The sequence below is a fragment of the Erigeron canadensis genome, chromosome 3 (assembly GCF_010389155.1).
Source record: "Erigeron canadensis isolate Cc75 chromosome 3, C_canadensis_v1, whole genome shotgun sequence".
Taxonomy (NCBI): Eukaryota; Viridiplantae; Streptophyta; class Magnoliopsida; order Asterales; family Asteraceae; genus Erigeron; species Erigeron canadensis.
Window position 1 is genome coordinate 19,753,963 of NC_057763.1, and position 25,948 is coordinate 19,779,910.

Genomic DNA, 25,948 nt, shown 5'->3' on the forward strand with positions numbered 1-25,948 from the left:
ACTTTTTGATGATGAAATGATGCAGATTTTCGTGACCTATGAAGCCTCCAACAACCCTTATTCAAGCCTTAATACAACCCTTAAACTATGCTTACAATAACCCTTGCTTAATCTAACCTAAACCCTTATTATTAACAAGTGTTTAGATAAGTTTTGCTTGCCTTTTTGCCTTGCTTTGTGGTTGCCGAAATGAGAGGGAAAAAGAGAGAGGGAGAAGAGTTTTTGGAGAGTGAATAATGACTAGTGTGTGTAAAATGTGAGGAGTGTGTTTTGTGTGAGTTTCAAGAGAAGTATAATGGTAAAATTTGAAATGTGGAGTGTGTATGGGAGCATAGGGGGGCTGGCCTCATGGGGGGTAATGAAGGGGTTGGTATATTTTTTTTTTTTGTTAAATTATAGTGTAAGCATATTAGTGTATGTATAAGTTTAGTGGATATTTGTTTTTGTAAGTGTTTTGTTAGTTAAATGTAAGAAAATGGTTGTTTTAGTTAGGAATATATCAATGTTTGCATAAGTCATGTATATATATGTGTATGTATATGTTTTTGTGTTTTAAGTTTGTTACAAGGTTCATTGGTTACAATTCTTGTAATTATATTAGGCTTATATATATACACTTATTATTATTCAAGCATATTTTTTTTTGTACATAAGAACTTATAAATATTTTAAGTTGCTCATACTATTTCCATGACCAAATATTAGTTAGTTGGCTTGATGGTTAGATTGTTGGGCATTTACAAGTGTTTTTAAATCGCTAGCTCAACTTGTGAGACTCGCTTTATTATTTATAACTTGATTGAACATTAATAAAGTTTTTGTTCAATCTTATTTTATTAAATTGAATTTAGAACAAATCAATAGCTTTAGATCACTAATTTAAGGGCATTATCTACTAGCTTCAAGTATAACTATGGCTTGCGGGAACATAAACAACCTAACTAGCACGTATATAATATTAAAAAGTAGGGTTGTTACAACTTGTTTCAAAACGGAATGTGTCCTTATTCCGGTATGTGCTCTTATTTTTCTACGTCGCTTACCCCTATTTACTTTTGTTTGACCGATATGGACATTGAGGGCATTGTCCATCTTAAGTGTGGGGGGGGGGGTGGCAAATAGGTTTAAGCTACCGGGTATATCACTTTTGTTGTTTTGTCATTGCGATTTCTATCGGTTTTGTTGATATGTCCCTCTCGTAGGCCTTCGGATTTTATCTAGGGGTATGAGTTTCTATTTTGAACTCTTAACTGTGATGTGCATGTTTAAAACTGGTGCTATCAATTTGGCGGGATAATAGAAGTTGATATGATTTTTAAACTTGAGTTGAACTTGTCCTTGTGGTAAATTGCTTTTGACACTTAATTCATTATTTATTAAGCAATTTTACTACCAAATTTTTCCTTGACAAAAATTTTAATTGGCGAAGTGTGTCCTAAACGGTTATTTGGCTAGTCCTTCGGGATTGATAACATTACTTGCATGCTTATATATATCCAAAACACCAAATTGTGAGATTTCGTCCTGTCATATATAGTTGTTCAGGTGACGGTTTTGGTTTGTTTGCCTCGTAAATACGTCCCTCTCTTAGGCTCTTAGATTTATTCGGGAGTAAGGGTATTCATTTTTGATGCCTTGCACTAGGATGTGCGTGTTTGAGGTATTCCTAAGCCATTTCCGGGTTCTTTTCTCGATAAGAGTGTGTCAGTGATGTGTTGATTCTAGAACTTGGCCTGGTGATCGTGACGAGTACATTGGATGATGAATTGGCATTTAGGTTTGACCATACTTTTTCTTTCTTTCGTTTCTTTTTCTTTTCTTTTGTATATCTATAATCACTTATACAACCTTATACACATACCTATACTTGTATATACACATTTTCCTTTTTCTTTGTAAACCTTAGATAATCTTATACACATATACATTCCTTGTAATTCAGCTTTTCACCCTTGTATAAATCCACCTTTTCATGTAAACTTCACCTAATTATACTTAACTATACCGTTAGTCTAATCTGGGGGCCATTGATTGTCATGGTTGTTTGAATGGTTTTGGAGATTTTTAGTGGGTTGATGTGTGGAATATTCTTGTCTATGAGAATACGTAAACGGGTTAAGTTATTGAAGATTGCCTTGAATTGTTCAAACAAAGAAAGTGAAAAGTTATAGACATGTTCATCGTTGTAAGAGGGTATTTACTAGTAGAGTAAAAATGGTTCAAAAGAATAAAGAACATGAAAAACAGAAAAAAAAAAAAAAAAAGGAACTTGGGCTACTAGTAGGTATTTCTCATTTTCAAATGTCTTGAAAGTTGTTGTATCATTATTTATGGAAGATTTGGTTGATAATAAGTTGTTTGAGGTTGATACACCACAATGGTGTCGGGTTTTGCTTGATACTTAAAGGTGTGTTCGCGGGATAGCATCTTATAGGTTGGTGGTTTGTTGGCAATCAATGGTATGAGATTGGTTAGACTATTTTGTACAATTCTCACATATACCTTATACTTTTGATTCTTATCCTTCACTTGTAACCTATAATTTCCCATTTTCCATTGTAAATACCCATAAATACATAGCCTTAGTTTAAATATACACTACCCTCTATGCCTATTTTGACGATGTACTTGATCCTTGCGCCTTAACGGTGGAGTGACGATCCTAGCTCAAGCCTATGGTAAAAAAGTATACATCACAACTGAGCTATGAGTGATTCTTCATATATTCAACCCCGAAAGTAAGTTGTTGGAGTAGAATGATATTGGTAGGATCGTCTGTTTCATTTATGCTTAGTTGATTATCGTGGCTTACGGATTGTTCAGGTATTGTCAAACATTTCGAGTTTTCATTTAAGATTAAAACTGCTTCACACGCCTTTTGTCATTTGACATGCTTGGTGTTGCTACTTTTTGATATTTATCACTTGTTTGATAGTGTGATTGTCAAGGAATGTTTCATTTAAAGTTTGGATTTGCTTGAGGACAAACAAAGCTTAAGTGTAGGGGGATTTGATATGTCGTATTTTATACCCATTTCCCACGGTTTATATAGTTAAGTTAGCATGTTTAATGAGTCATTTTCGTATACAATTGGTGCGTTTATGGTATTTGTTAGTGTTTCAGGTTAATGGCAGATACTTGAGCGTATTTTTGAAGAAAATGACATTCTTGAAGTGAAATAAGTGCTTACGGATGATTACGGGTCGTTTGGATGAAGTTTGGTGAAAGTCAACAAAAGTCAAACCTGGAATCAAGTACAACTGAGCAGCAGCTTATAAGCTGCGCAGCAGCTGTGAAACAGAAGACTTAAGCTGCGCAGCAGCTCGTCCAGTTGTGTCCCATTCGAAGTCAATAAAAGTCAAAAGTCAACAGCAGTCAAAGAGGGGCTGCGCCGCAGCTTATAAGCTGCCACGCAGCTTAAGGACGATTCTGCATAGAATTTTTGGAAACATATAAATAGCTTGTTTTTCATTCCAAAACCCTATCTCATACTTTCCAGCCGTTTTGAGGACCTTTTGAGGAGACTTTTGATCAGATTTATCATCCTTGAAGATCGATATTACGATTGGATTATTCTCGTTATTTCCGTTCAATTCTTTGTATTCGGTAATGATTAATTCTTTCTATTTGATTTGTTATTCGTATTTTAATATGAGTGGCTAATCGCCTTTTCATCCATCTTGATGGAGTGAGACATTTTGTAGGGATTGCACAATATTTATTAATTCAAGTGATTTGATTTAACGTTTTGTCGTGAACTTAATCTATTAATTCTTTGTTATTCAATTGTTGATTGCGGATAATTTGTATTCATTGCTTAGTGACGACTAGGATTTGGGTATAAGTTATTTTGATTGCTTAGTTAGAAGCAATTGGTTCTATGACGGGTACGGTAGAGGGTAATCAGTATTTGATAATAATTAACGGGTTGACGGTTGGGTACAATCGATAGGCAAAATTGTTATCTGAAATGACCAAAACGATTGTTTAACTAGGGAAGTTATAAAAAGGCGTCTCGGGGTACCGGTCTTAATAATGAAACTAGTTTATACAAGAGAGTCGAATAAGTTGTTAACTTGACAGGTACGTGGTTGACGATTAATTTGAGTCTCGGTCATTTAATCATTAAATTGAATTTGAACTTAATCAAAAGTGCAATCCTAACATTCTGTCAAGCGAAATCAAGATAGGTGACCTTTAAATTATTGTTTTCAACAACAAACTTCTCTTTCGATTAATCCTTTGGGATTACTAACTTTTCAGACTAACTGCTCGCAACGTGGCAATTCGGCCACAAAACCCCCATATTTTACTTGAATCAATTAATGTTTACAATTGCTTATTTAAGTCCTTGCGAACGATCTCGGCTTACCAGTTTTAACTATACAGCATGCGATCAGGTACACTGCCTGTGAGTGTGTAGTAGTCAGTCTTTCGGTAAATCGTGTTTATAAATTTAAAGCTAGGTTTCGCACATCAATGAACCAACGACTCTAAGGCAAGAAGTCGTTCCTCAATAGTAGGGACTCTGGGACCTGGGTGTTGATGTGTAATTTGAGTGCATAATTTTGTTAAATCGTTTTGCTCGTAAAAATCATCTAAGTTTTAAATTTATAAAACAAGGATATACTAATAATTATATTACACACGGACAGTGTATCCTGCCGTGTATAGTATAGCTAGTAGTAAGTCCAGGATCGTCCACGGGGAATTAGTATTAGTAGTAAATTAAACTATTAAATTTAATCTAAAAGAAAAGTGTAAAATTAGGGGGTTGTGACCGAGTTGTCACGTTGCTTAACAAACCACAAGTGATCTTTTGAAGCTTGTAAATGACTAAAAAGGAAATTTTGGCGTAAAAGGAGTAAAAGATAAATCTTAAAGTCATTACGACCTAAAAGTAGTTTTTATCTATTTTTAACGAAAAGAGTTTGTTTGATTTTTAGAACTAGAAAATGTTTTCAACCCCGAGTTTATAATCGGACTTTCACTATCCGATTAGTAAACTAATAAGTGGAAATTACTAACCTTAAATCGGAAGAGTACAGAATACGATTAACAAAATGTGAACTAAATTGAACTTTCAAAGTGGAACTTGAATATCAATGACTAAATAGCCTGCATGAAATCAACGTGATTTTGTCTTGTAGAGGTCAATCCAAAACTAAACTAAACATGCACTAGAGGAGCTACTTCGTCTCCCTCGAACTAGCTACTACAGTCCCCGATAACTACTCTACTTCTTAACACGGCTAGATGACACCTCAATCTATCTATAATGATACTCCAACGGACGTAAACCCTTCACGATTATCCCGTAAACTATATCGAAAATCACGAAAAATACTCGTAACTAATTTTTACGCGAACATGTGAACTACCACGAAACTTCACGAAACTTAACACACTACTTAATGGATCATAAACGAGCTTATAACAACTTTTAGAACGAAATTTTAACATATGGATTTTATGCAAATTCAGTCCGAAGTTTTACGAAAAAAATTATGAACTATATTAGAACGAGAGCAAGAACTTTCAAAGAAAACTTTATGTAACTTGAAGACAATGACTAATATATTAATGAAGTAGTACACACTGATTAAGTAACAGTGATCGGACTTTTTATCTGAATGAGAAATGTAACAGGAGGTTTCGCGACTTATAAACTAAAACAACTTTATTACAAACTAAGAGTGAACAAATTAGACAATGATTTGGAAATTGGATGTGACTGGAAATGGTTAGGCAACCATGGAAGACTTCCCAGGCACACTTGAAACGTTTTCCACAAGCTCCTTTATATAGCCAAATTCTCCAACTGCCTTCTTAATTGTGGGAGACATTGTAAAGCTATGCTACAGTATGAGCAGAAGTTCAATAGTGCCATCAGTCTTCGAAAACTTCAAATTCAAAGATTGGAAAAGGAGATAGTCCACCCCTTCATTAATGCTTGAATGCCTTTTTCTCATTTTCATATGGATATACAGGATTTTTGCAATAACCATAGAAGAGGCATGTAGGCTCCATTTCAACTTAATATCTTCTGCTTGGAGTTGCTTATGACATATCGGTAAGAGCATGGCAAGCAAAGTTGCTATTAAATTTAATCAATCAGCAGAGACGTCGTGACTTTTGGATACGTTTGCAAGCTTCTGGTGCAAAGATAATCCATTTTATATTTTATATCATTCTTTTATCTTCGCGTGGACAGCTTATTCGTCAAAAACGGATATCGGATGAAGAAGTTATGACCAAAACGGTGCAGCAACGTCAATTTGTCACTTTCCAAGCATTTTTACATTAAAATCCATTGCTACCTGTAAAATCACTCATACACACAATAAGTAACTAAAATACAATAATTTACATTTTAATGGGTTAGATTTATCCGTTAAATTACACAACAACGCTAAATTAAATATGTATAATTTGAGCGTTATCAGGTGTACTTGTACATTTTCATTCACTCCTAGTGTCGGCCGAGGAAGCCTATTAAAATAGGCGGAACTCAAGATGTACCATTCTTGTGCATGCTTATTATCCTTAGGTTGTAAAGGATGTATCGGTGGTCGAAGCTACAAAATAAATGTATTTACCCGTTTGTAATAATTGATATATATATATATATATATATTATTTTCTATAGATGCAATCAGTAACTAGTATCATTCCATGAAATTTTCTAACCAGCAAGTGTTTGAACCTAAATTGATCAGTTCAGTGACGGATTAAGATTAGGGCACAATCATTACAACTCCTGATAAATCAGTGCGAACCTAACAAACTCTTAGCGAGTCTAAGGTGGCAGTGATTGTGCGATGAATATGATATGATTGATTCTTGATTGACTGTAAGCATTGAATGCGATTGAATTGAATGTGTGTATTGACAGACATTGAATTGAGCTTTTATAGAAAATATATTTGGAAGGGTGACAAACACTTTCGAGGATTCTAATATTGTCAGTTTCCTTTTCTTTGTAAAGAAATATTGTCAGTTTCCTTTTCTTTGTAAAGAAATATTGTCAGTTTCATTTTCTTTGTAAAGACTGTAGCTTGACATGTATTGATTATCCATATGAATATTTATGTTTATGTCATATGTATAGTTTATGTACAAGGTTACCTTTGTTCTCATGCCTACCAAGATGTTATATTTTACTGAGCTATAATATGACATGTACTCGAGCAAGGGATGTCATAGCTCATGCCATATGCCATTCAAGCAAGGCATGTCATAGCTCATGCCATGTGCTATTCTAGCAAGGCATGTCATAGCTCATGCTATTCTAGCAAAGCATGAGCATGGGAAAGTATGAGCATAAGGTCATAACCCGGGCATCATCTATTACTCGAGCATCATCCACTACTTGAGTATCCCCCTCGCGACACATCCTTGTTCGAGCAAACCTCAAGCGAACCCATTACTAGAGCAACATAACTCGAGCCATACCCTTGAGGGGTTATCTTGGCTGATTAAGCAAGGTTCGAGTACTATTACTTAACTCGAGAAATCCTTTGTAACTCGAGCTTTTTGAGATACCCTCTTAGGGGTTTCGAGAGATCACTTTACTTGCTATTATCCACTCGTCTTATTGTCGTGGATATCTATACACGATCATCAAGCATTTAAAAATAAGTTGTAATCTTACATTATGAATGCTTACTTAAAAATTCAACACCATCTTCTTTCACATGAAACATGGATAACTTTCTCCAACCAAGTGCTCTCGGGATCATGGCATAATCATGTTCCCAGCAACGCACATGCTGAGCAAATGTCTCTAATATCCAAATCTATAATAAAGTATGTATAAACACATTAAAATAAATTCACTAATGTATTTATTTTTGAAAAGTTGTTATAGAAGTTTTATCTCATCACCTTAAATGCCCAAAAAAATCTGGTAAAAGTTAATTTTGGCATCTTTGGCTTTGTAGTAGTCAGAAAGTTGACCCGCCTTTAGCAGTTGATGATCCATTCCTGTTTTTGCATTCTTTAGGCTTGTATACGTGTTTGACCACACATATGAGCCCCATGCAAAACTATTCCATGCATTTAGATCTTCCACCAATCTTAGTAAATACTTTGACACGACACATGTATGCTCTCGCCCGGTAAATATCAATTCTAAACATATGACCAGACATACACGTATAACATCTTCATCTCGAAGATCGGAAAACGGGTTACTATTAAACAAGTTTGTAAAGTCTCTTAGGGTAACCGACTTTGACTCAAAAAATCTAAAAACTCGGTCTTTAAATGGAATATCACCCACGGGAATACGACAACCAATTATTTGGTCCAAATAGCAGACCGGTAATTAAACAGAATTGCTGACGGCCAAACTCAAGTTGAAAGCCACGAACATTGTACACCAATGGGTGGTGTTCCTCATGAAGATTCTGGTCAACAGGGATTTGAGTATGAAGAATCAGGTTTACTAAACCGGGTTCATTATTCGTATACGGGATATCCAACCAATGCCCAAAACAGGTTTGTCTAAACATTGTATCTCTGTTTGCATTCTCGCTCAATTTTTGCTTTATAAGGGTAAGATAACCTATCTTACTCCTAATCGATAAATCATCTGCATAAAACTGTGTTGAAAAAACGTAACAATGCTGGATCATATTGCCTTTCGTATATACATTTCAAAGCAAAGACATATGAAATTATAAGCAAAAAAAAAAAAAAAAACGTTTTCAAAGTTAAACATGTCCTTTTCAGATCTTTTTGTTAGGGTATATAAAATTCAAACATGTCGTTTTCGCATACTAACTATATATTATGATATTATTTAAAAGAATAAGACAATTTGAGAATATTACCTCATTTGCACCTAGCTCCATGTTGTTCCCTTATTATTATTATTATTATTATTATTATTATTATTATTATTTAATAGCCACTAGCCTGAAAAATTAAAAATAAAAATAAAAAAAATCGATAACATATACTAGCCTATAGATTAGTAATCAGAAAAGCAACAAAACACATATATACCTTGTGAATCATATTGTCGTATCCAACCATTAAAGTTTTGAAAAAAACCCCTAAAATTGCCATTAAACGTCTTCCATTATATCTTATGTTTATTATTATGGATGAAGGGTTAAGATTTTTAGGGTTTAGTAATTTTGTAAAAAAAGTTACAGCACGAGCAGCATTATGGTCGTCAGAGCAGCATTATGATCGTTAGGGTATTGTAATTATGTGAAATAGGATTATGATTGATGAAGATTAGAAATAGTTAGGGTTTCTTTTTTTTTTTTTACTGAAGATTGGAAGAGTAGAATAATGGAGTGGGGAAAGAGGGGGAAGAGAGGGGAGGGAAGAGAGAATAAGTGGCCACGTATATAGTTCTTATTGCCTGGTCTTAATCCGTGTGTTTTTTACTACTAGCCACGGTTTTTATGACCAAATTGGTCTTTTTGTTAAAAATTGTCCAAAGCAAGACCATAGGTTCTGAATTTGACCAAAGAGGTAATTGTCCCTTAATAAAAGTATCTCTTTCATATTACATGTATATATTTTAATTTTATGGTTGAAGAAATTATAAACATTTTTCCTTAACAATGAATATGATATTATAATTGCGGTTCAAAAGTTTGTAATATTTATTTAGATGTTAATAGTTTTCAGATATTAAAATTTTTTAAGTGCAAATAAATGTACAAATCACGCGTATTACACGGGTAATTAGCTAGTATTAATATAACTGAGTTGTGTAATTGTGTAATGCGTATGTGTATATTTTGATACTTCCATCAAAATTTGCATACTGTCCGATTGGATGTTACTGAGTTTTCTCGAATGCTAACTACAACACTAACTTGCTATTAAAAAAAATATATATTTTTAAGAAGTATACTCAATGGACTAAAGTATTTTCAAAAACATTATGCTTTTTTAAATGACAAATTATTTTAATGGCAGAAAAAAGAAAAAGATTTCATCGATTATCTTTAAATAAATTTTTATTAGTAAAAAAAATATTTTATCGATTATCTCTAAGTAGTCAATTGCAAAATAAATACCCATTTTACATTGCTGCATTTTTTAATCTAGTAAACTAAAACCCTCATAAAACCCTAATTCCCCCTCCTCTTCTCCCCCTTTACCGAATCATCAAAAATCATGGCCACTCCCGAAACTTCACGAGAACCCTGCCCAGATCGAATCTTAGATGACTTCGGCGGCGCTTTCGGCATGGGTGCGGTGGGCGGTTCAGCCTACCACTTCTGTAGAGGCATATACAACGCTCCAAAAGGCGAACGTTTCATTCAAGGCGTACACGGTATGCGTATGAACGGGCCACGTGTCGGCGGAAGTTTCGCCGTATGGGGTGGTCTGTTTTCAGCCTTTGATTGCACAATGATTTATGTCAGACAAAAAGAAGATCCATGGAATTCAATCTTTTCTGGTGCTGCAACTGGTGGGTTTCTTGCGATGCGTCAGGGTTTTAAACCGGCAGCCCGGTCTGCGGCTTTTGGTGGGGTTTTGTTGGCTTTGATTGAAGGTGCTGGAATTACGTTGAATAAGTTTTTTAGTGCTCCACAACCTAATCTTGTTATGATGGAAGATGGGCAGGGTCAAGATCAGGAAATGCCGAACGATGGTTCGTCGCTTTCTTCGTGGTTTGGTGGTTTGTTTGAAGGGAAGAAAGAGGTACCTGAAGCGGGTGGTGTGAAGACTGAGGTTTTGGAGAGTTTTGATTCGCCTATTCCTCCCGCTTTTGAGTTCAAGTGAGATATTGAAATATTTTTTGTTTCTTAACAATTATTTTGGATAATTTATGCGTTTTTTTTTTTTTTTTTGATAATCATGGGTGTACTACTCGTGAGCAAACTAATTTCAAGAGCTGGCTCTTGATGCTTGTTAGTTAGATTATTACTAATGTAGTTGAAATAAGGCTGTGGTTCTTGTCCTTTGAAGTATTTTCTGATGAACTTTATATTTAATATTGTTGTGAATATATGTCATGATTCGTTGTGCTTTATCCAAGCTTTCTTGATGATTACTGAAGCACGGGGTTATTACTTTGTGTTTTTACTGAATTTGATTTCCATTTTATTAGTTGATATAGTCGGTGTAATGCTAAAGTTATTTCAATATTTGAAATCTCTAGATTGCATATCATCTTACTACTTAGGGAGTTGGCTAGCATACTTGAATCATTCCAGGAAGAATTCTTCTAATAAAACTAAGAACACTTTTAAAGTTGGTTTTTAGTGATCTGTAGGTTTAGCAATTTAATATGTGGCCTTGAATTAGCTCCTTGCATTGTTTTCCCGGACAAGTGTTTTATCTTTAACAATCACCGCAAATGAAGTAATGTGATATCAGGGTTCAGTTAGCCTCTGCTCTACTTAGTTTTGGCTACTTGTTGGTATCTGAAGTCTTGCACCACCATATGATCTGTATTGTGCTATCTTGTCTTTACTGATCTACAACTCGTGAGTCGTTGATGTCTTCTCTATGATTTTTGGGTTGTTGGACTGTTATAGAGATTTGCATTGCCCACTGCTGTTTCTGTCCTACCGATTCAGTTTCTATATCCATAATTCTTCAACTCCTTTGTATAAGAATTTAGTTTGAGAGATGTTAATTGTTACTTTGGGGAGTGGGGGTTCGAATTAATGCTCTTTCATGTTAACGTTGATTTCATGTGTAAAAAGAGAAGTTCTGTTAGTTCTTGTTTTGCAGATTTACTATTGCCACTTAATTATGCGAGATACAATGCTTAGGTGTACCAATTGTCAAGCTTTGGGTCATGTACCAGCATACTGTAAAGTTTATTTTAAGTAGGGGTAAGTGTGAGACTGGTTATGTCATTTATCGATCACGTAGAACACCAAAACATGGTACCGGTCCCGATCTCATATCAACCGGCCTTCCAGTACCAATCCCATCTAGTCCCGAAATAATATGAACGTGATATGGTTGATGCATCTGAAAGTTCATCACACAACATAGTTTGATACTTAGTTAGCTTATTAATGTTGTTAAAATAAGTTCTCATTTCATTTGGTTTGTTTAGTTCCCAAGGCTGTTGTTCTTGTTTGAAGCATTTTCTGATAGACTTAATATTTAATAAAATTGTAGTGAATATATGTCATTATAGGCCGTGCTCTATCCTAGCTACCTTCATGATTACTGAAGCAGTGGATTTTTACTTTGTGTTTTTACTGAATTCGATTTCCATTTGTTTAGTTGATATAGTCAATGTAATGTGTAATGCTCGCATTATAGTAAACTTATCTCAGGATTTGATGCATCTCTAGATTGCCTGTCATCATAGGACCGTATAAGGAGGAGTTGGCTAGATTACCTAAATCATTCGAGGAAGAATTCTTTTTGTTAAACTAAGAAAAGGTTCTAACTTGGTTCTTAGTCATCTGTAGGTGATTTTAGCATTTTGATATGTTGCCTTGAATTAGCTCTTTGCTAACTCCAAGCTTGTCTTTCCGGTCAGTGTTTTATCTTTAACTACTACCGCAGATGATTTAATGTGACATGCAGGGTTTGTATCAGTTTCTGCACTACTTTGTTTTGGCTACTCGTTGATATCTCAAGTTTTGCAACACCATATGATGATTGTGCTATCTTGTCTTGTCTTACGGGTCTGCAACTCTACATGAGATCCATGAGTCGTTGATGTCTTTTGTATATAGACAAACTGTTGACTTTTGGGTTGTTGGATTGTTGTTTTGCCCTATGGAGTCAGTTTCTATATCCATAATTCTTCAACTCTTCTGTACGGGTCAGATGAGGTGGCTCTGTTCAGTTTCGACCCAGGTTTGTTGTCAGCTTGTTGGGTTTGGGTATGCTGCTCTGTTGTTGTATTGATTTCTAGGCTCATGAGAATTTTGCTCGTGTCATTTGGGTCTGAACTTTAAGTTTGTATTTGGCTCTGTTCTGCTATAAGTTTCCGTAGTTTGGGGCATGGGGGTTTGAGTCAATGCTCTTCCATGTTCAAATTGATTTTATAATTAAAAAAAAGAAGTTATTCTTGTTTTGCGGATTTACAGTTTCCACTTAATTGTACAAGTCTGCGAGATACAATGCGTTGGTTTCCCAATTGTCAAGCTTCGGGTCATGTACAAGCATATTGTCAACTCGTCAAGTTGGTGTTGGTTATTTTAGTAAAATAGTGGGCAAAATGTGTATCCAATCCTATCAAAACTTGGAGGATACCTCATATTTGTTATTTTGCCTAAGAACATGAGTTCTTAACCTCATACCTAAAGGGAAAACTCATCCGTGGAAATTAAAGATCCATGACCTTTTAAAAAAAAGTGACTTCTTTATGATTAATGGGAAAGGAAGTTTTAGTGTTAAGTCGGCCGATGGATAGATTCATCTGATATAGTAAAAATTGAGTTCATTAGATAACCTACACATGTATATAATGCGATAAAGAATTCATGAGCCTCGTAAAGATATTTGTTTGATCTCGAAACAATGCAACTATTTGTATATAGGATGCCGTATAAACGAATTGTCTATTGCAATTATAACGTTAAACTAAGTTACTAAAATACAAACACAAATATTTCATTTCCAATAATAAGACAATTATGTGTGCCTATTTTGGGAATTAATATTTCGAAGGCCGTCCGAAATGATCAAGTACTTAAGTTGAACATGAATCATGTAATACGTCTCATCACAAAAGAAATGGCAAAATTTGATATTTTCCTCATCAAGTTGTCTTTAGTTCTTTTTATAGAAATCACTTGTGTTTTGGGGAAAAGTTTCCGGACACATAAGTTAGATGATGAATTTAGTGGACTAAAAACAACTAAGTTATCTCCTGATGAAAGCAATTCAAACTCACTAGAGTATAAAGTTTACAACTACACACAAACATTGGATCATTTTAATTTCAATCCAGATAGTTACATGACCTTCCCACAACGTTATGTCGTTGTAGATAAATATTGGGGAGGGACAACGAATAGCTCCCTGATCTTTGTTTATACAGGAGAAACGACTGACATCATAGAAGACGTCAAATATGGTGGTTTCCCCCCAGTTCTTGCGTCACGATTTAATGCTCTTTTGTTGTACATTGAGGTATGTTGGGTTGTTAAATTACTCATTCTAGTCTTATGCATTTTATTCATTGTCAAGTTGTATATCTGCAGCATCGGTATTATGGTACTTCAACGCCATTTGGTTCCCGAGAAGAGGCATATAAAAATACTACCACTCTCGGATACTTTACCACAGAGCAAGTTTTAGCAGATTATGCTCAACTTATAATCGATGTGAAGAAGAATATGTCAGCAGAAAACTGTCCTGTCATAGTTATTGGTGCTTCGTTAGGTGGAAGTAAGTGATATATCTTCTTAAAATCGAGACATGTTTTTTTTTTGAACGACCAACGAATGCAAACATACAGGTTCTTCATAAATTATTTTGTTCTGTCATTATTTTTATACATTTGTTAATACTTGTTTCTAGTACACGCTTCGTGGTTTCGTTTGAAATATCCACACATTGCTTACGGAGCATATGCATCATCAACTCCGATCCTATACTTTCCAGGACTTGGTACTCCTGAAAATGGATACTCAGTTGTTGTATCAAACAACTTCAACGTAAGCAATTCAAATCGTTACATCTACACTCACTAATAGTCCAAATCTGACCGATAACATCTGCAACTTCTAATACACAGACAACAAGTACCAGTTGCTACAATACGATAAGAGAATCTTGGTTTGAAATCGATAGAGTTGCTGCTCAATCCGATGGTCTTTCAAGCCTTTCGCAGATGTTCAATACATGCATGTAATTGATGATTCTTATATATCTACAGAATATAGCCTCTTGAAGTTCTTTTGGTTCTCTAATTATTTTACTGTATTAAATATTTTTTTCGAAGGCCGTTGAACACGAGTAAAGATCTGAAAATCAACTTGGAGGCGCGATACAATGGCTGGGCTGAATTTGATGACCCTGCAAGCAACTATTTACAGCTTTTCTGCAATGCTACCGATGAAGGGGGACAGAAGACTTACATTCTTAACAAGATCATTAACGGATTTGTTGCGATGCGTGGACAAAGATGCATCAACATAGTCGATTTTAGCCCTAGATACGATTCTGGATGGGATTGGCAGGTAACTTAACCAACATTATTTTTCAAAACTTAACTACTTGTTTAGTTTATAAAATATCCTTTGTTCTTTAGAAAAATTTATCAAAAAATGAAAAACATAAAACGTGATTAAATTAAACTTTTCTAAAAAAGTTTTCCTGGTTTCCATTTTATAACATAAATTTGGAAAACCATATTTTTCTATTTTTCATTTCCATTTCCATTTTCCGATAAAAGGTCCTTCACCTGAAAAAATAAAAAAAACCTACTTCGTTTAATCGAATTGGTACAATTATAACATTTAAGTCGTTTCTACTACATAGACATGTACGGAGATGGTAATACCGACGGGGCGTGGAGAAAACGATACAATGTTTCAAGCAGATCCGTTCGATCTATATAAATACACCAAGGAATGCCAACAAGTTTTCGGTGTCACCCCAAAACCTTATCAGATCTCTCTTGAGTTCGGTGGCTATGTATGTCAATTACGAGTATTTTTTTTCATTTTACCATTTGTGAACTTATATATTATTTAATTGACACTTATCATACGATTATATACATTGTTTTGCAAGGGTATTAAAACGGTGCTAGAAAAGTTTGCAAGCAACATTATCTTTTCCAATGGACTTCGAGATCCATATAGTTCCGGAGGGTAATTTTCGTCTACATGTTATATGCTTTATCATAAAAATTCGACGAACACTAAAACATTTTCTTTGTATTGATAGCGTTCTTCAAAATATATCTGACTCAGTTCTGGCTATAAACACCCAAGAAGGTATACTTTCATAACTCATTTCAGTAAATTACTTGACTTTATCAACTATTGTATATTATATGTGCAGGTTTTAGACTTTTAACTAAAATAAAACAAGTATTAAAATAAAACAAATAAAACAATAGGTTTCTACATTCAAGATCACCGTGCATCATGAAAATCATCGTGCATCAATTGCTCATTGAATCTTCGTGCATCAATTTAACCATGATCTAAAAATCAAGATCTTGTCTTATTTGTTTTACTTTAATACTTGTTTTAAAATACCCAATCCCGTAATGTGTAATCTTGTACTGTATTTCAAGCAAAATATCGTTTACACATGAATGTAAACAAAGAAGCATGTGAAATACCGGAGATTTTGGACCCAATTGTTTACAACTTATATGGGTTATTATAAATGTAAAATAATAGAATTTAATAATGATTTTCATAAAACATAGTTTTAGTGGCTATGATTAATTACTTAGTATAAATGCCTTAAATAATTTAAGAAAACTTTGATCAGATTATCACAAATAGAAACAATATATTGATCAAATCTTTACAATTTCATAAAAAGTTTTCTTTTTCTTCTCTCCAATTTTGTCACTTTTGCCTAAAATACCATTATAAATTAATATTACTCTATAACATTATTCACGAGCCTTTTGAATAATCAATATACCCTTAAAGAAATTAATCTATAATATCGACCACGAAATTTCTAAAATGACTATACTACCCCTTTACATTAATAACCTACACTACTTATCGCCGACACCAATCGTCGTTATCATCACGCATTCACGCTGGCGTTACCGTCACCGCCTTATTACATGGGATTTCCTCTATTATCTTTAATAAAATTCGAGTCTTATTTATTGTCCAAAAACAGTAACATGAATGACGTGAGCTATTGCGTGTATAACGTGACCGTTTCAATAATGGTAATATGAACAAAATTCGATTCTATTAAAAGATTACAAGAGAGGGTGGAATTTTAATAATGGTAATTTTGATATAAGTATATATATTTTTTTGAAAAGTACAAGTCATCGTATATTTATTCCCACTACTTTGCAATTATGGAGTAGCAAATATTACAATCGATTCACGTTATTTCAATCTTCCCAACTAATAATTCCTCTTTTCAATGTATTTTGGTATCACAAAAGGGGTTTGCTAAATACAGCCTTTAGGGCTGTTTTTAAGATGTATAAATTGTTTGTACATTTATCATGAAAATCATGGGGCAAGCTTTTAATATGGAAGATACAAGTTTTTTTATGCACGTTAAATACAACCCAGCGTTTCCCATCACAAAAAAAACTATCGTTTTGGCTTTCATGAAGGAAGACCTTATTGACACTGGGATGATTAATATTCATTTTATTAGTGCTGTTATGATTATTAATGTTCATTTTTATTTTACGCAATTATCTCTTCATTTAATTCAATTATTCAAACACGCTTAAATTACTGTATGCCAAATATACCGCCTCCAAATAGAAAACCTAACTGTACATTTCAATTATGCGATATCTTTAGTAAACTCTATATAAAAAGGTTTGCATATATTCTTTTCACTTGAATACCTGCTCCTGGTCTCTAGATGGTAAAATACAATGTTCAATTTCAAGATAATCTTCCATTATATATCTTATTACTTTTTCTTCATCTATTTTTGCAGGGCATCATGCGTTGGACATGAATACTCCGATGGCTACGGATCCGGATTGGTTAGTTGCTCAACGGGACACCGTGATCAACGTTATACAAGGATGGCTATCCAAATATGTTGTTCCCAATTAGTTAAAGTCGTAAGATCATGTAAGAGTAATAATATGTCAATGTACAACAACTTCTACAAGAATGTCAAGGAAAGTTGATGGCGATCAATGTCTGTTTAGTAGCCCAATATGTTTTTTTCTCTTTGATTTTCACCGTTTAGTAGCACAATATGTTTTTTTCTCTTTGATTTTCACCGTCGTTATGCAACCTTTTGATTTATGTTAAATGGGATAATAGCTTGAAAACGTATCAAACTCTACCCAAATATTATGGGAATTGATATTAGTACTACATAACTTGATTAATTAACTGTATGTACAATGTGCTGTAATACTTACATTTTGTGGTAAATGTATCAACCTGTATAGTACAATTATCACTTGTTATTTTGTCCAAATAATGTAGCCCGTTACCATTTCATTTTTGTTAAAGGCTGACATAGCTGTTGACTCTCGATAAATATATCACAGATACATATACACATATCTATATTTATACAATAAAGATGATTGTTATTTCTTTATATGGCCTTGAATTAGCTCTTTGACAACTCCAAGCTTGACTTCCCGACCAGTGACATTCAGGGTTAGTAGCAGTTAGCCGCTGCTCTACTTTGTTTTGGCTACTCGTTGATATCTCAAGTCTTGCACCACCATATGATAATTGTGCTATCTTGTCTTACTGGTCTGAAACTCTACATGACATCCGTGAGTTTTGTATAGACAAAATGTTGATTTTTGGGTTGTTGGATTGTTGTTTTGCCCTATGGAGTCAGTTTCCATATCCATAATTCTCTTCTGTACGGGTCAAATGAGGTTGCTCTGTTCAGTTTTGACCCAGGTTTGTAGTAAGTCGGTTTCAGCTTCTTGGGTTTGGGTATGCTGCCCTGTTCTTGTATTGATTTCTAGGCTCATGAGAATTTTGCTCGTGTCATTTGGGTCTGAGATTTCAAATTTTGTATTTGGTTCTGTTCTGCTTTAAGTAATTTTCTGTTTTGCCCTATGGATTCTGTTTCCATATCCACAATTTGGGGCATGGGGGTTCAAATTAATGCTCTTTCATGTTAAAATTGATCTCATAAAGTCATAATAAAAAAAAGTTCTACATTTTCCACTTTATTGTGCGAGATACAATGCGTGGGTTTACCAATTGTCAAGCTTTGGGTCATGTACAAGCATACTGTCAATTTGGCGTTAGTTATTTTTATAAATAGTGGGGGCAAAATGTGCATCCAATTCTACCAAAACTTGGAGGTATACCACATATTTTGTTATTTGGCCCAAGAACATGAGTTCTTAATTTTTTATTTTTATTTTGAAAGGTGCGGATTACTTGTAAATGTCGTGAGGTCTAGTATATGTTATCTTAATCAGGTCTATCATAGAGCTCCCTCCCATAATAGATTCCTAGTTAAAACCCATCAATGAGAAATTGAGAACACCTTATCACCTAGACTCGAACCCCAAACTTGGAAAGTTCACCTCACCATAAGTAGAAATTAAATATCCGTGACCACTTTCAAATACGATATGATTCTTATGATTAATGGAATGGAAGTTTTAGTGTTAAGTCGGCCGATGGGTAGATTCATCTTGAGTTCATAATTTAATGAGATAAAGAATTCAGGTGATTTGTTTGATCTCGAAACAATGCAACTATTTGTAGTGTGGAAGCCGTATTAACGAATTGTCTATTGCACATATAGCGTTATACCATGTTACTAAAATACAAACACTAATATATCATTTCTAATACTAATAATAAGACAATTATGTGTGCCTATTTTGAAAGAAATTATTATTTCGAAGGCCGTCCGAAATGATCAAGTACTTAAGTTGAACATGAATCATGTAATACATCTCATCACAAAAGAAATGGCAAAATTTGATGTTTTCCTCTTCAAGTTGTCTTTAGTCCTTTTTATAGAAATAACTAGCTTGTTCGGAAAAAGTTTCCGAACACAAAAGTTAGATGAATTTAGTAGAATAAAAACAACAAAAGGTAGCCCTGTAAGTAATTCAAACTCACTAGAGTATAATGTTTATAACTACACACAAACATTGGATCATTTTAATTTCAATCCAGATAGTTATATGACTTTCCAACAACGTTACATCGTTGTGAATAAATATTGGGGCGGACCAACAAATAGCTCCCCAATCTTTGTTTATACAGGAGAAAGAGTTGACATCATAGAAGATGTCAAATATGGGGGTTTCCCCTCAGTTCTTGCGTCACGATTTAATGCTCTTTTGCTGTACGTGGAGGTATGTTGGGTCATTAAATTAGTCATTCTAGATTTCTATTCGTCTGCATTTTATTCATCAGTGAGTTATATATTTGCAGCAACGGTATTATGGTACTTCGATGCCATTTGGTTCCAAAGAAGAGGCATATAAAAATGCTACCACTCTCGGATACTTTACCACAGAGCAAACTTTAGCCGATTATGCTCAACTTATAATCAATGTTAAGAAGAATATGTCAGCAGAACACTGTCCTGTCATATTTATTGGTGCTTCGTTAGGTGGAAGTAAGTGATATATCGATCTTATTAAGATCGAGAAATGTTTTTTTTTTTGAACGACCAACAAATAGAAAGATACAGGTACTCTGTTAATTATTTCGTTCCAACATTATTCTTATACTTGTTTTCGTACTTATTTATAGTACACGCTTCGTGGTTTCGTTTAAAATATCCACACATTGCTTACGGAGCATATGCATCATCAACTCCAATTCTATACTTTCCGGGGCTTGGTACTCCTGAAAATGGATTCTCTGTCATTGTATCGAACAACTTCAATGTAAGCAATAACTATAATTAAAAATATATACTTCAATTCAAATCGTTACATCAAAACTCTCTAAAAACATCTGCAACATCTAATTATAAACAGACAACAAGCAACAGTTGCTACAATACCATAAGAGAATCTTGGTTTGAAATCGATAGAGTTTCTGCTCAACCTGATGGACTTTCAAGCCTTTCGCAGATGTTCAATACATGCATGTAATTGATGATTCTTATATATGTACCGAATATAGCCTCTTGAAGTTCTTTTGGTTCTCTAATTGTTTTAATGCTTATATATTTCTTTTTAAGGCCGTTGAACACGAGTAAAGATCTGAAAATCAACTTGGAGGCGCGATACAATGGCTGGGCTGGATTTGATGACCCTGCAAGCAACTATTTACAGCTTTTCTGCAATGCTACCGACGAAGGGGAAGAAAAGACTTACATTCTTAACAAGATCATCAACGGATTTGTTGCGATTCGTGGACAAAGATGCATCAATATAGTGGATTTTAGCCCCCAATACGATTCTGGATGGGATTGGCAGGTAATTTAACAAAGAATATCTTTCAAAACTTAATTACTTGTTCGGTTTATAAAACACCCCTTGTTTTTAAAAAAAAATTGTCTAAGAAAAAATGAAAAACAGAAAATGTGATTAAACTAGACTAGTCTAGAAAAGTTTTCCTACTTTTCATTTTATAACATAAATTTGGAAAACAACATCCTGATATTTTCCATTTCCAATTTTCAATAAAAGGTCCAAACCTACTTCGTCTAATCGAATTGGTACAATTATAACATTTAACTAGTTTCTACTACATAGTCATGTACGGAGATGGTAATACCGACGGGGCGTGGAGAAAATGATACGATGTTTCAAGCAGATCCATTCGATTTGGAAGATTACACCAAAGAATGCCAACAAGTCTTCGGTATCACCCCAAGACCTTACCAGATCTCTCTTGAATTTGGTGGCTATGTATGTCGATTAATTAAGTCCTTCTCTACCATTTCATATCTATCATTCTCATTTCATTTGGGAACTTATATATTATTTAGCACTAATCATATGATTATATATACATTGTTACACAAGGGTATTAAAACGGTGCTTGAAAGGTTTGCAAGCAACATTATCTTTTCCAATGGACTCCGGGATCCATATAGTTCTGGAGGGTAATTTTCGTTCTACATATTATATATATGTTTTATCCCAAAAATTGGACGAAAACTAAAACATTTTCTTGTTGTTGATAGCGTTCTTCAAAATATATCCGATTCAGTCCTGGCTATAAACACTCTAGAAGGTTTGCTTCTATAACTCATTTCAGTAAAATACTAACTTTATCAACTATTGTATATTAGATGTGTATTTTTTTGTTTGAAGAAAAATTTTGTTAACAGATGAACGTAAACAAAGAAGCATGTGAAATAATAGAATAAATAATGATTTATATAAAACATAGTTTTAATGGCTATGATTAATTACTAGGATAAATGCGTTATTATATACTATAATAATTGAATGGGATATGAATAGTAACTCGCACTCCATGCTACAACTCACATTATGATTCGGAATTTTATCAAATCGCATTTTGTTTGGATTTTTTTATACAAGTTACTTCTTGGATTATTTCATATTTTTTCCTTTTAGATTTCCAAATAATTATATTGAAAAGGTTAATCCTTTTTTGTAACAATATTCAGATTTTACCAAGTTGGATTCCTTTCGGGTTATAATTACAAATTCATTCTTGATTTTTTTACAATTTTTTTTTTGGGTTTCCAAATAATGTATTAAAACTACTTTTACTTTTGGTGGTAGCCTTTGAATAAATATCTATTTTATACGTTAAATATTTTAATAAACATAATCGTTTTCAGGTTTCTAAACAAAATAGTAAAAACTTGTATTCTTTTTTATGGTATTGCATTTGAATAAGTATCTATTTTATATGTCAAAATTTTTAGCAAACATAAATCATCAATATTTAAATGTAACCGCACCAATTGAAACCATGCAACGAGCAAACGGAAACTATTGTGGTTTTGCTCATAAATAAAAATATATTTGATATGATAAACTTTTAAACAAAGCTATACCGGACAGAATGTTTGTTACTTCAGCGTTTGAAGGTTCAACGCAAGCACATTAAAATAACATTAATATTTCATGAAGATAGGCGGCACGCTACGTAGTGCCGAAAATTTGATTAGTAATTAATAAAAAAAAACTTTGGTCAGATTATCATTAATAGAAAGTTAGAAACAAATGACCAAGTTTTTACTATTTCATGAAGAAAACTTTTTCTTTCCTTTTCAGTTTTTCTAATTTTTAAATTATCCAAAATATCTTTAATAAGATCACTAACATTATTCGTGAGCCTATATAATACCCAATATACCCTTAATGATATTAATTTATAATATTTATCACAGAATTTTTAAAATAGTTATATTACCTTCTACATTAACAACCTACCCAAATCATTGCCGACACCAATCGTTGTCATCATCACATTGACGTTTCCATCACCGCCTTATTCACGGGTATTCGTCTAATTTACCATTAATAACAATGAAGTGTTATTGTTGTCCAAGAACAATAACATGAATGACGTGAGCGGCTACATGTATAACGTGATCGTTTCAATAATAGTAATATGAACAAAATTCGATTATATTGAAAGACTACAAATGAGGGTGGAAATCTATGAATGGTAATTTTGATATATCGATTCTGTTAGTGCTACAGTATTATGCTTAACTAGCATTTTACCCAAGCAATACGACAGTGACCGAAAATTTGATTAGTAATTAATAAAAAAAAACTTTGGTCAGATTATCATTAATAGAAAGTTAGAAACAAATGACCAAGTTTTTACTATTTCATGAAGAAAACTTTTTCTTTCCCTTTCAATTTTTTTAATTTTTAAATTATCCAAAATATCTTTAATAAGATCACTAACATTATTCGTGAGCCTATATAATACCCAATATACCCTTAATGATATTAATTTATAATATTTTTCACAAAAATTTTAAAATAGTTATATTACCTTCTACATTAACAACCTACACAAATCATTGCCGACACCAATCGTTGTCATCATCACATTGACGTTTCCATCACCGCCTTATTCACGGGTATTCGTCTAATTTACCATTAATAACAATGAAGTGTTATTGTTGTCCAAGAACAGTAACATGAATGACGTGAGCGGCTACATGTATAACGTGACCGTTTCAATAATAGTAATATGAACAAAATTCGATTATATTGAAAGACTACAAATGAGGGTGGAAATCTATGAATGGTAATTTTGATATATCGATTCTGTTAATGATACAGTATTATGCTTAACTAGCATTTTACTCAAGCAATACGACAGTGATGACGGCAGCATGATAGGTGATGGTGTGGTTATTATTGTAAAAGTAGTTGATTTAAAAGTTATTATTGTATATGTCATATATATATATATATATATATACCGCCTCCAAATGAAAAACCTAATATAACTATACATTTTTGCATATATTCTTTTCACTTGAGTACGTACTCCTGATCTCTAGATGGTAAAATACAATGTTTAGTTTCGAGATAATCTTTCATTATCTTTTTTATTAGTTTTTCTTCCTCTACTTTTTTTTTAGGAAATCATGCGTTGGACATGAATACCCCAATAGCTACGGATCCGGATTGGTTAATTGTTCAACGAGATACGGTGATCAACGTTATACAAGGATGGCTATCCAAATATGTTATTCCCAATTAGTTGAAGTCGTAAGATCATCTAAGAGTAAGAGTAATAATGTGTCGATGTACTACAACTTCTACAAGAATAGTAGACAAAAGTTGATGGCGATCAATGTCTATTTAGTAGCCCAATATGTTTTCAAGCCATTATTTTAAATGAGATAATAGCTTCAAAATGTATCAAACTCTACCCAAATATTAAATATGTTCATTGTATATACTGAACTTGTTATTTTGTCCAAATAATGTAACCTGTTACCATTTTATTTTTATTAACTAAAAAGCTGACATAGCCGTTTTACTCCTGATAAATATATCACAAATACATATAAACACATCTATATTTATATAATACAGATGATTGTTGATCTACACACCGAAACTGCCTTATATCCGTTGAGTCTTTCCTCTCATTGTATGAAACAAAATATAATATGTTAAAAGCTTTAAAAAATATTAAATTAAAATCGTCACAACACGCATATAATGATGCTAATTAGATATGAATATTAAAAACCCGTACTTGTGTCATTGGGATTTAGCTCAACTGGACATTTATGCCCCTTATGCTTTTCAGCTAAATGTTAGTCACGGATTAGAAACATATGAAATACATATTGGAAAGTCCTTACTAATGAGGTGGGGCATAGGGGTTTTTCCATGCATTTAACTGGTTTCCTCCATAACGATAGTGAGACTTCTATCGCCAGTCATGCCCTTGGATTGATTGTACTGGTAACGTGGTCGATCTCTACCGGACGATAAAGAGACAATACCGTTGAGTCTAATCACCACTACTGTTAAAAAAAAAAAAAAACAACCCGTACGTGTGTATTGAAAATTAACTCCCTATTCTAGAAGAAATTTGATAAGCTGGAAGAAACGTCAGCTTACATGGAATATGTCTATATTAATTTATTGGTTTTACATTGCGATATATAGTGATTCATGCGTCACTGATTATGTACTTCCTCTATTTCTAGACTCCATCTTTCCAGATTTCTATCTAAATGAAAAAGACAAATTAAGTAAAACTATGTTTTAAGAATGTTAAACTCGAATCCAAATAAATCTTAATAAAAGGTAGAGAGATTTGCAATTCAAAAAACAAATAATTCAAAACCCGAATTCAATCGAAACAAAACTATAACTTTACCAATTTGAATCAGATTTTGGGTCCGGTTTTAACCTGAAATGCAGTTTTCATTACGAGAAATTATGTATGTTATTTGACATACAAACTATAGTAAAATTTTATTGAGGTTTATATTAGCATAATAATAATAAACTTCAAACATGTTTGTTGTTCGACTAAACTCCACATCTTTAGTTTTTTTTTCTTTAATGGTAAACTTCACATCTCTACTGAGTATTTATTCCGTATATTTAGTAAAGAAAAAACTCCCCTAAATTTATAATAGTTTTTATCAATTTTAAGCCAAGACAGAAACCGATTTTAGATTGGGTGTTTGGTTCGGTTTTTCGATTGAGCTCCAAAAATAAAACCCGCAAAACCTAAACCGAATACTCCGAATAACCGAGAAATCAAACCAATCTAACACCCTTAGGTCAATAATAAGATGATTTTGACCTTCCAATCTTCTCTGTAACAAAAAAAATGGTAACGACAACAACCAAGAGTAAATCGAAGGAGGCAGAAGCCGACAATACTACTTGTATTACATGTTGAATGTTATACGATACTTTATA

General features: G+C 33.4%; 3 protein-coding genes across 6 annotated transcripts; all 3 read left to right on the forward strand.

Moving 5' to 3' along the window:
- The first annotated feature begins 10,087 nt into the window (after window positions 1–10,087).
- LOC122593967 (mitochondrial import inner membrane translocase subunit TIM17-2-like) lies at window positions 10,088–11,013 on the forward strand. Its single transcript, XM_043766443.1, has one exon. It carries the CDS (start codon window positions 10,147–10,149, stop codon window positions 10,756–10,758), a length of 612 nt encoding a protein of 203 aa, XP_043622378.1. The 5' UTR covers window positions 10,088–10,146; the 3' UTR covers window positions 10,759–11,013.
- Window positions 11,014–13,689: 2,676 nt separating this feature from the next.
- Window positions 13,690–17,815, forward strand: LOC122594537 (lysosomal Pro-X carboxypeptidase-like). 4 transcript variants are annotated; one of them, XM_043766981.1, is made up of 9 exons: window positions 13,690–14,088; window positions 14,160–14,346; window positions 14,479–14,615; window positions 14,696–14,808; window positions 14,903–15,140; window positions 15,442–15,597; window positions 15,697–15,776; window positions 15,853–15,902; window positions 17,575–17,815. In XM_043766981.1, the coding sequence occupies exons 1-9, from the start codon at window positions 13,690–13,692 to the stop codon at window positions 17,694–17,696; spliced, it is 1,482 nt and encodes a 493-aa protein (XP_043622916.1). In that variant the 3' UTR covers window positions 17,697–17,815. The 4 variants fall into 4 exon arrangements, 1 of the variants encoding a protein (XP_043622916.1); XR_006323031.1 differs by lacking the exons at window positions 13,690–14,088; window positions 14,160–14,346; window positions 14,479–14,615; ... (3 more) ...; window positions 15,697–15,776; window positions 15,853–15,902 and adding an exon at window positions 16,877–16,893 and having other exon boundaries at window positions 17,575–17,658; XR_006323029.1 differs by lacking the exons at window positions 13,690–14,088; window positions 14,160–14,346; window positions 14,479–14,615; ... (3 more) ...; window positions 15,697–15,776; window positions 15,853–15,902 and adding an exon at window positions 17,295–17,450 and having other exon boundaries at window positions 17,575–17,663.
- Window positions 17,816–19,549: 1,734 nt separating this feature from the next.
- LOC122594222 (lysosomal Pro-X carboxypeptidase-like) lies at window positions 19,550–24,257 on the forward strand. Its single transcript, XM_043766691.1, has 9 exons — window positions 19,550–19,942; window positions 20,022–20,208; window positions 20,346–20,482; window positions 20,576–20,688; window positions 20,782–21,019; window positions 21,299–21,454; window positions 21,572–21,651; window positions 21,733–21,782; window positions 24,136–24,257. Exons 1-9 carry the CDS (start codon window positions 19,550–19,552, stop codon window positions 24,255–24,257), a joined length of 1,476 nt encoding a protein of 491 aa, XP_043622626.1.
- Window positions 24,258–25,948: the final 1,691 nt, after the last annotated feature.

Bases quoted from the DNA above. Each gene is read 5' to 3' on its own strand.
- LOC122593967 (XM_043766443.1), top strand. From the start codon at position 10,147: ATGGCCACTCCCGAAACTTCACGAGAACCCTGCCCAGATCGAATCTTA.
- LOC122594537 (XM_043766981.1), top strand. From the start codon at position 13,690: ATGGCAAAATTTGATATTTTCCTCATCAAGTTGTCTTTAGTTCTTTTT. The intron at 15,141-15,441 runs GTAACTTAACCA...TCTACTACATAG, and splicing joins ATTCTGGATGGGATTGGCAG to ACATGTACGGAGATGGTAAT. The intron at 15,598-15,696 runs GTATGTCAATTA...TTGTTTTGCAAG, and splicing joins CTCTTGAGTTCGGTGGCTAT to GGTATTAAAACGGTGCTAGA.
- LOC122594222 (XM_043766691.1), top strand. From the start codon at position 19,550: ATGGCAAAATTTGATGTTTTCCTCTTCAAGTTGTCTTTAGTCCTTTTT. The intron at 20,209-20,345 runs GTAAGTGATATA...ACTTATTTATAG, and splicing joins TGGTGCTTCGTTAGGTGGAA to TACACGCTTCGTGGTTTCGT. The intron at 21,783-24,135 runs GTTTGCTTCTAT...CTTTTTTTTTAG, and splicing joins GGCTATAAACACTCTAGAAG to GAAATCATGCGTTGGACATG.